This window comes from Paramisgurnus dabryanus, chromosome 15 (genome assembly GCF_030506205.2).
Source record: "Paramisgurnus dabryanus chromosome 15, PD_genome_1.1, whole genome shotgun sequence".
Lineage (NCBI taxonomy): Eukaryota > Metazoa > Chordata > Actinopteri > Cypriniformes > Cobitidae > Paramisgurnus > Paramisgurnus dabryanus.
The window spans coordinates 28,569,892-28,579,155 of record NC_133351.1 but is presented as its reverse complement, the minus strand read 5'-3'; the positions used below and the strand labels follow the sequence as shown (position 1 = coordinate 28,579,155).

Sequence of the window (9,264 nt, the reverse complement as noted above, 5' to 3'; positions counted from 1 at the left end):
AACTTTGAACAAACTGTTGCCAGTAAATAACATAAATGTAAAATCTACAGTAAGTTACTGGCAGCTAGTTGCCAATAATACCCGGTAATACTGTAATTTATACAGATTTTTTTTACAGTGTATATATACTGTATATCTTTGTATTTATTATTCTAACTGTATGTTTTGGTTATGGGAAGTCTATAATAATTAGTCCATAATGGTGTGTTGCATTAGCCACATACTGGATACGGTTACAGGTTTTCAGTGTGGGATGACACCTATAAAAACCACAGTGAACTCAAAGAAACACCTTTTCATGATGTGATGAGGAAAGTAACATCATGATGGTTTCAAAATGTGTTATTTTATGCATTTGAGGCATGTATCTCTAGTGCTGTTAACCAGTATAGCATAAAAAAGTTTATACAGTTTAACAAAACTATCTCTAGGGCAGTTCCTAGCCATTTTGATGCCCTAGCCTAGGCAAAACCCCTATGGGCACCCCCTTAAACAAGATCATACAATATACATGCTATATTACATACATACAAATTCTTATCATGTAAAAATCATGTGATCATGTAAACAATCAAAATTTAAATGCATCTCATTTTATAACCATTGTGAGACAAATGAACAGTTATGTTCATGAGGAAAATATATTTAATCATAATTTTAGCACAAATAACTTTTTTACTACAAATAAAATACCATTGTAAATATGGTAAGAATAGTTTTATTTCTAGTAAGTAACCACACATTTATTGTGTTTAATATAGTTTTTTATTGCTTTTCTTAAAGTCAAATTATTGACTAAGTGCAATGCTTGATAATTATTAAATGTGTTACATAAGAAGGTTGCAGTCTTACAAAACTGCAATACTTTGGGGCAAATCACATCTTCTGTCTGCTGGTGAAATATTTAGCTGTCAATTCTGTGTTAAACATGTGACATTCAGAGTTTATCTTTAATTTTGTTGCAGTGCTAATTTTTTACTCATTCAAGTCAGTGAAGCAGAAGTCAAAATGTATAGGCGCTCTTTGGCGCCCCTGGAGCTGGTGGCGCCCTATGTGACTGCCTGGTTTGTCTATCCCTAGAAACAGTCTGAATATGTCTATGCGATCACAATTTTTTCTTTAATTTATCTTACTTCTGAGTACTGGACACAAACAAATTCATCGTCCTTCAGAATATTTTTCACAGGTGTGGTCAAGATGAATTTTGATGTACGCTGTAAACGTAACACAATATTGTTAATTATAATGCATCATCCAAATTACTCTTTAGTTTATTAAATATAACCTACCTACCTGATCCTGCACTTTCTGGGCATTGCATTTTCTTAAACCTGAAAATTATTTTAAGGAGACTAAGTTAGGATCAAATAATACATTGCCAAGATCCACTCTGGATGATAAAGATAAATGCTGGATGATTTTCAACAGCATTAAGGCAAAAGGAACAAACCCAACCTGTTGGGTTAAATTAACATAGCAAATGTTTATATCTGACTCAACAATGGGTTGAAAAAACCCCAGCATTCATTCATAACCCAGCGTTCATAACCCAGCATTAAGAGTGTAAAGGATTATCTCATTCAAAAAGAAATACTGTAATTTTTCATATAACCTCATTTTATAAATGTACAATGAATATAGATTTCCTATTGGCTATAGTTAATGTAGCAATTAAGTTGTTACCATAACATTTGTACTATAGTCTACATAAAATTGAAAACCTTTATGATTTTCCGTCGTCTATGTTTATTGTTCTCTTTTTATCATTCAGTGAAAGTGAAATGTGACTATAAGGGCTATCCAACTCCAAAAATGGCAAAAAATAAATTAAAGCAAAAGATCAACATTTGATAACTTCATTTTAAAATAGAGAAAAAACTAAATAATCATTTACTGATGTTCATATGGGTCTCTTAACTAAATATGACATGCTAGGTTTTAGTGTGAATGCGATTTCCGAGTTATAGTACAGGTCAATTTACGTTCACCAAAACAGCTGGAATAGAGTCATATGGACTATTTTTATGGTAGTTTAATTGATGCTATTACATATTTATTTATGCATAAGCTATTTAAATATCTAATAGAAAGATATGAGGTACTCACAGTTAAATCCTCTGATACTGGAGATAAGCATTACAATGAAAACCAGAATCACTACACCAATACAGATAAATAAATAACGCAGCCACAATGGATCTGAATCATTGCTTTTTGCTTCTGCCACTAAGCAAAGAAAGAAAAAAACGTGTGTAAGACTATAGGGAAAACATTATAATCTCTCTCAAAATATACATATATTTTTAAATTACAAACACTAAATTACTTCTTTGTAAATGTTCATCAGTTTATTCATTATTATTATATAATTGCAAGTGAAACGTTTGACAAATCATGTAAACGACACATTTATTAAACTGAAACTGCTCTTACTTTCATCACAAGACATTTCAGTTCCATTGCTGTTATCTGTGGGAGTTCAAAACTGTTTTAGTTAACCGTTATTTTTTTTAATAAAAGTTGTGTTTTCAGAACAGCTTATTCAGATGACTTAGATACAATTAAAAATGTGACTATTTAATTGTTAACTGTAAAGATGAAAGAGTTACTGTACCTGAGACTGAGATGTTTATATGGTGGCTGAATGCTGACGTATGTGGTAGCTTAAAATCACATCTGTAGAGGCCCTCATGATGCTTTGATATATTTGTGAAAACTAAATATGAAGTTATGTATTTTAAACCAGAATGGTTCTTTGAAGATGAAATTTGATCTGTTTCATTTACTGGCATCCATTTGACCATGTGCTCGTATTTACTCCATGTAATATTGATGGGCTGTTCATCACAAGTCTTCAGACTGCAGGAGATCTTCAAAGGTTTGTTTAAACAGACTTTATGGACAACACCCCGCACAACTTTAAAAACAGGACATTGTTCGGATTGATCTGAAATGAAAAATAATATCATATAGATATAATGATAGTAAATATTAAATAGTGTACATTTAAATGGCAGTGAAAGAACGTACATATTCCCATTTTTAAAATTTTATTGAATTCTGTGGTCTAATAGCAAAAATGCTTGTCTTTGTTATTGTTAAGTGTTAAATTATTAGTCTTGTTTTCTTGTGTGCTTTAGCAAATGTGCTTTATTCTTTACTTACTCATAAACGCACGCATACAAACACACACACACACACACACACACACACACACACACACACACACACACACACACACACACACACACACACACACACACACACACACACACACACACACACACACACAAACAAATTAAGAGAACAATTCTAGATTATTTTAAATTTTTCTATGTATATGTCAAGTAGCCTACAGTATGTGTTTGAGTAAAATTATCATTTTTGTTTCATTCTGTCAGCTACTGCCAACATTTCTGCCAAATTCCTAATTAAAATTATGTTTTTATTTGCATTAATTTACTGAAAAATAGCAAAAAATATGACAAAATTCTATTACTGCAAATTAATTTTTAACAACACACTTTTTTGATGAAATAATATCCGTGATATTTAATGTGTCTTGGCATGCTCTCAGTCTTTTACATTGCTGTTGTTGGGTGACTTTATGTTACAATGGATGTTTGCTTTTGTTGGAATTCAACAGACACTTGACTGAAATGGTCACAATAATGGTCATACAGAAATGAGGATTAAAAGCAAAACTGGAGTGGCTGATGTATATATTGCACATATTTTAACTTGATTAACATTCATCCAATCACGTTTGCACTGTAAGCTCATGTATTTGCACCTTTCTTTCAGATTAATACTTTACTTGATAAGAGTTAAAATATATCCTTAAACAGAAGTGATCAAGTTATTGGTTCGATTTTATAGAAACTGACTCACCTTGATTTTTTTAAATCTTAAAAAAACATTGAGTAACTTACCTTGTGCATCAATGTTCACATAGAGGATGAAAACTATAAACAGGGTCAGAAAAAAAGCTGTATTTTTAATGTACAAGTAATCCATCTTAAACACAAGCTTTGTGTTAAAATCTATAGACATTCATCCGGCCTGAAGCGTCACGCATTTGAACATACGTCTTGCAGTCTTCAATCATGTACATTTTTACACCTGTGGTTTCCTTTACTTTTGAAGATGCTCATCCTGCCCTGGACAAAAGAACACCTTCTGCTCTGTGACTTTGTTTCTTTTCTCATGCAGTTATAAACATTACAAATACACAAAGAACATATTTGTGAAGTTTAGTATGCCTGTTTTATAAAAATGCCTTAATAATCTGAATCTAAGCTACAGTAGTTACCCATGTTACATTGTCCAAACAGCTCAACTGAAAGCAAATAACTAGGCCAAAACAAACATAAAACATCCATAAATTATTAAAACAGCGAAAATCGTACAACAATTGTGCGCCCACCTCCCTAATTCAGTAATAGATTTTAATAAGAAATAATAAAGCCAAGCTTTAGCTGCAGGAACATAGGGTCACTACAAAATCAGTTCACTACAGTAAGTAGTTTATTAACAAATTTGGATGGTTGTGTCATTGCAAGCACTGTACTTAATTCTTCACTTACTCAAACACAGCCAGCCAGACATAAGTGTTATACTGCTAAGGCAGAAATAAACCACAAAGTCATGCACAATAAATTTCATACTCCAAGAAACCTGCTGTAATGATTTGTGTTGTGAAGGACGATGGATACAAGGGTATTTTAAAAACACATAAACTTTAATGAACCATGAACTAAATATACATACAGGTGAGAAACACTAAAATGAAAACCTGACAACAATGGGGAAAACACAATGAGCTTAAAGAGCACCTTTTAGGTTGCTAAAAACGTTATTTTGTGTATTTGGAATAATGTGTTTATTTTCCAAACACCGTACATTAGTGTTGCTCCATAAATCCCTGTCTTCCAGAAACACTCGGTTCCCTTTCAATACGGTTCACTTCGCATTGCGTCAGTTAGCTGACGCTATGGGGGAAACTCCTGTTTACTCCGTGACTGAAGCCTATTGGTTAACGTCTGTACAAAGTACAGACCAATGACGTTTGAACCCGCGCGCGGGAGGAACGCGTCCTTATATAAGCGCGGTTCAATCGTCAGGAGCTCATTATTTTCTCCTTCAGCGCGAACCTCTCGCTGCTCCGAAGAAAAAGAAGAAGCCTTACCTCGCCGTTGACAAAAGCCCTGCAGCGGAGTCCAGGCCTAGCGTCTTCCCCTGCCGTTTTCCGGCTGAGAACCGAAGATAGCAGAGTCCAGGTCTAGCGTCTTCCCCTGCCGCTTTCCGGCCGAGAACCGAAGATAGCCTTCGCTTGCCGTGGTACGAGCCCTGTGCAGCGGACACACGCCTGACGAGGTCTCCCCTGCGGCCGCCCGGTAAGATCAATATTTTTAATATAAAGCTATAAGCTAAAAGAGCAGGCGCTGTTGTAATAGCGTCCAGCACAGCGGCTCGGTGAGCCTCTCTGCTATGAATTACCGGTCTGGCACCTCCCACGCCGGGACCGCGCTTATGCTTTGGTTGTCTTATCCATGTTTCGTGCTCCCCCTGCTGTTCCTCTCTCGCCGGGATGAACACACGGCGAGCCATGAGACTAGATGGATGCATAGACAAGCACACACGGACTAACCCCCCCTGTGTTCTGTCACACCGCAACCTCATGCTTACAGAGTCCCTTCGCTCCTCTCACATTCAGTGGCGAGATCTCTGGCACATATATTAATCCCCCGAGTGCATCGGGTGATACCGTCACGACGCATGGCTGTTCTGTCTGTGTTGCTGCTCCCCTCTGCCGTTCCTCTCTTGTTGAGATGAACAAGCGGGGAACCGTAGACCTGGATAGATGCATACGACAAGCAAACACGGGCGGTCTGCCCCTGTCTCTGTCATAGCACAGCCACTCGTGCTCCACGCTCGCGGAGTCCCTCGCTCCTTTCCCCACAGTGGTGAGGTCTCTTAACGGCTTAGCTAGCACGCGGTATTACGGCTCGCTGCCTCTAAATGCAGCTGTCCAGTGTTCAACGATTACAGAGCTTCATGCCCCTCCCCTCCTGGAGCGGCGCGATCTCATTCGTCTGCTCGATAGGGCCGATTCGCCGCTATTGGAGCACCAAGAACACTCATTATAAGAGAGCTTCATGCCCCTCCCCTCCTGGAGCGGCACGATCTCATTCGTCTGCTCGATAAGGCGGACACGCCTCTACTGGAGCGCTAAAACACTTATTATAGAGCTTTACTGGCCTGAGCCGATCTCACTTCAGATAGCTCATTCTTCGTCTGCCTGGTAATTTCTCTCTGGTTTAGACGGAATCAGAGGCAGAACGAATTTGTTTATAATATACTGAGGCCCGAATACCTCCCTTTATTCAGTCCCGTCCTATATCAGTGCGCTGAATATTGGTACATTCTTATATATATACCCGGTTTTTCTGCCCTTTTAATAAACGGCAAAACCGCGGGCCTCACGGCAGACTTCCTCTCTGCGATGGGTTCAGTCTGACATTAAACCACCTAGACATACTGCCCTGCTCTGTGAGCCGTTCGGTCACCGTCACTACTGAGGCTTGTGCACCTGAACGGCTGAGCTCTGGTCTCCGCAGCACAGCTGCATCAACAGAGAACGAAACTGTCTGGGAAAAAGGGGTTATGTCGCGCCTCGGCTGGACTGCCCTGAAATGTTTTCTGTGTGCTGTGTATCCAAACATACTGTGTAATACTGTCGGCTATGTATGGCGTTTAATCAGACCCAAAAGTCGCGTGCACAAAAACCACGCGTGAGCGCGAGACACGTGCGCGCAGAACACTATTCGCGCGCGGACAAGCGTCCTCGCGAGCGCGCAGAACACTATCCGCGCGCGGAAAAGCGTCCCCGCGAGCGCGCAGAATACAGTTCACGCATGGAAAAGCGTCCTCGCGAGAGGGCACCTCCGCTCAGCGCGCACAAATGTAGTCACGCGAGCAAAGGCTTGGATGAGCGCTCGCTCGACTCTCTCTATGCTCTCACAGCTGCACCACACGCGCTCGCTCGATCAAGATGACTTTTGGGACTTTGGGGGCGGGACATTGACTGATGTCTCCGCTTCTGTGATTGGTTGTTTGATTTGATTAGTGACACGCATGATCTCTTGTTCCACTATCCATGCGCGAACTGTATTCTGCGCGCTCGCGGGGACGCTTTTCCGCGCGCGGATAGTGTTCTGCGCGCTCGCGAGGACGCTTGTCCGCGTGCGAATAGTGTTCGTATCTCACGCTCGTGCGTGGTTTTTGTGCGCGCGACTTTTGGGTCTGATTAAACGCCATAGCTATGCGACCTCACTATAGTGGCGAACGGTATTTAATTCCTCTAAAAAGAGTAATTTCCGTGCTTACTATACTGTGTATTGACACCCACGGTTGTACGGTGTCTCTAAACACTTTATCGCCTTACTGACAAGCAATCAGTAATACGCACACACGGCCCGCTGTCCATAATTCTATCGACGCTAGCCGAAAAACCCCCGGTTTGGCCATATACTGTGTATTGACACCCCACGACTGTACGGTGTCTCTAACACCTTTCTGCCAAATTCGCTCGCAGCCCACCTCAGTTTCCGCGCTACGATGCTGATGGCGCAAACGAGCACGGTCTTATGGCTGTTATTCTCTCTTCCTAGAGGAAGGACAGCCTCAGACTTTTGCATGGCTCCAAGCGTTTGAATCGCGCCCTCTCCGGACGGCCACTCAAAGGCTTACAGCCAAGCGGTTTATGACGTTTTTCGGCCATATAGCTGATTTATATTAGCGGATCCGAAGACGCTCACACCTCCGTTCCAATACTCGGAGATATTAAGGGTAATATCAACCTCAAGTGAGCTTGCTACCCGCCACAATAAGTTTCAAAGCTTAAATGGCGCGCATCTCGTTTAAGACGGGCGCCATTCACTTTATTCATAAGCCTGTCATTTCTCAGATGCGGACGGTGCCCGAGGCACAGCGCTCTGGAACTGTCCAAGGTCCTGGATGACACATACGTCTGACGTACATCAGACGATCAGCTGTTCATCTGCGTCACAGATCACTCACTAGAGCACCTGTCAATACAGGCTATTTATGGATCGTTGACGTTATCACCTCCCGTGACAATTATGCTCACTTGTCTTAGAGCATGGGCATGGTCTTAGAGGTTTCTCATTTGACAATTGTGACACGGCCGGCTGGTCCCCGCCGTCCACGTTGTCAGTTTACAGCTTCGACATCCCTGCTTCGCGCACTACTGAGGTTTGTTGCATTAAAGGTGCGCCCATTAGCTCACCTGTATGCACGATATGGTTTTTAATTATATGCGTCCACCGTGCGCTTAGAGAAACTCACATGTACACGCTATAAAATTTTGGTATACAATAAGATGCGCTTGGGAAAGCTCACCTGTATACACAGCTGTGTTATGCTTTGTGACACATACACTGTTGTTCATCTGTGTACGTTCACGGTGCGTTGGGTGCCCACCGTTACGTTCATCAATCATATCTGTACACATTCACGGCGCGTTCTGTGCACTGATTTATCTATACGCATTCACGGTGCACTGAAGAGTTCACCCGTGTGCGCACAATTTATTATCAGAACACATGACGGCGCGCTCGAGAATCTTGCCGGCCTGTGCATTATAACACTCTGATTCATCTATATGCATTCACGATGTATTCAAGTGTTCACCTGTGCCCGTGCAATTTATAGTCAATACACATTTACGGCGCGCTTGGAAAGCTCACCGATCTGTGCACTATAATACTGCCTATATGCATCCCGATGCGCTCGAGGGTGCACCTGGGTTCACACTATTGTGTTATTTGTATAATCCCACGCTACGAACCGTTCTGCCGCATATTATAGTCAGATCGGCCGTTCGTGAGCTTCGCAGATCACTCACTACGTATGTCTGTTGCTAACAGTGGTTATTTCGATGGATCGTTGAAACCATCGCACTGGCTCACGCCCCTCTATGAGCTATGTCCTATATAGAGCCCGCTCTGTGCGAGTTTGGCTTCTTCATGAACTTGGTCTACAGGGGTATCTATATCTATATTTCATATCTGCTACGCGGCCGGCTGGTCTTCGCCGTCTACGTTGTCAGATTGTACAGCTTAGAAGTCCCTGCCCTACGAGCGCAGGTTCTCTCGGCTCAATCATGCACGCTCATGCGTTTTATGTGTACACCACGGTGCGCTCAGCGAGCTCACCAACGTGACTCTGAATTTACTTATC

At 41.1% G+C, this 9,264-nt stretch overlaps 1 protein-coding gene across 1 annotated transcript; it reads right to left on the bottom strand.

Moving 5' to 3' along the window:
• Nucleotides 1-215: 215 nt before the first annotated feature.
• On the bottom strand, nt 216-4,279 carry LOC135782589 (uncharacterized). Its single transcript, XM_065292966.1, has 6 exons — nt 3,933-4,279; nt 2,615-2,947; nt 2,434-2,469; nt 2,107-2,226; nt 1,294-1,331; nt 216-1,214 (listed from the first exon to the last, which is right to left on the bottom strand). The coding sequence occupies exons 1-6, from the start codon at nt 4,051-4,053 to the stop codon at nt 1,125-1,127; spliced, it is 738 nt and encodes a 245-aa protein (XP_065149038.1). The 5' UTR covers nt 4,054-4,279; the 3' UTR covers nt 216-1,124.
• Nucleotides 4,280-9,264: the final 4,985 nt, after the last annotated feature.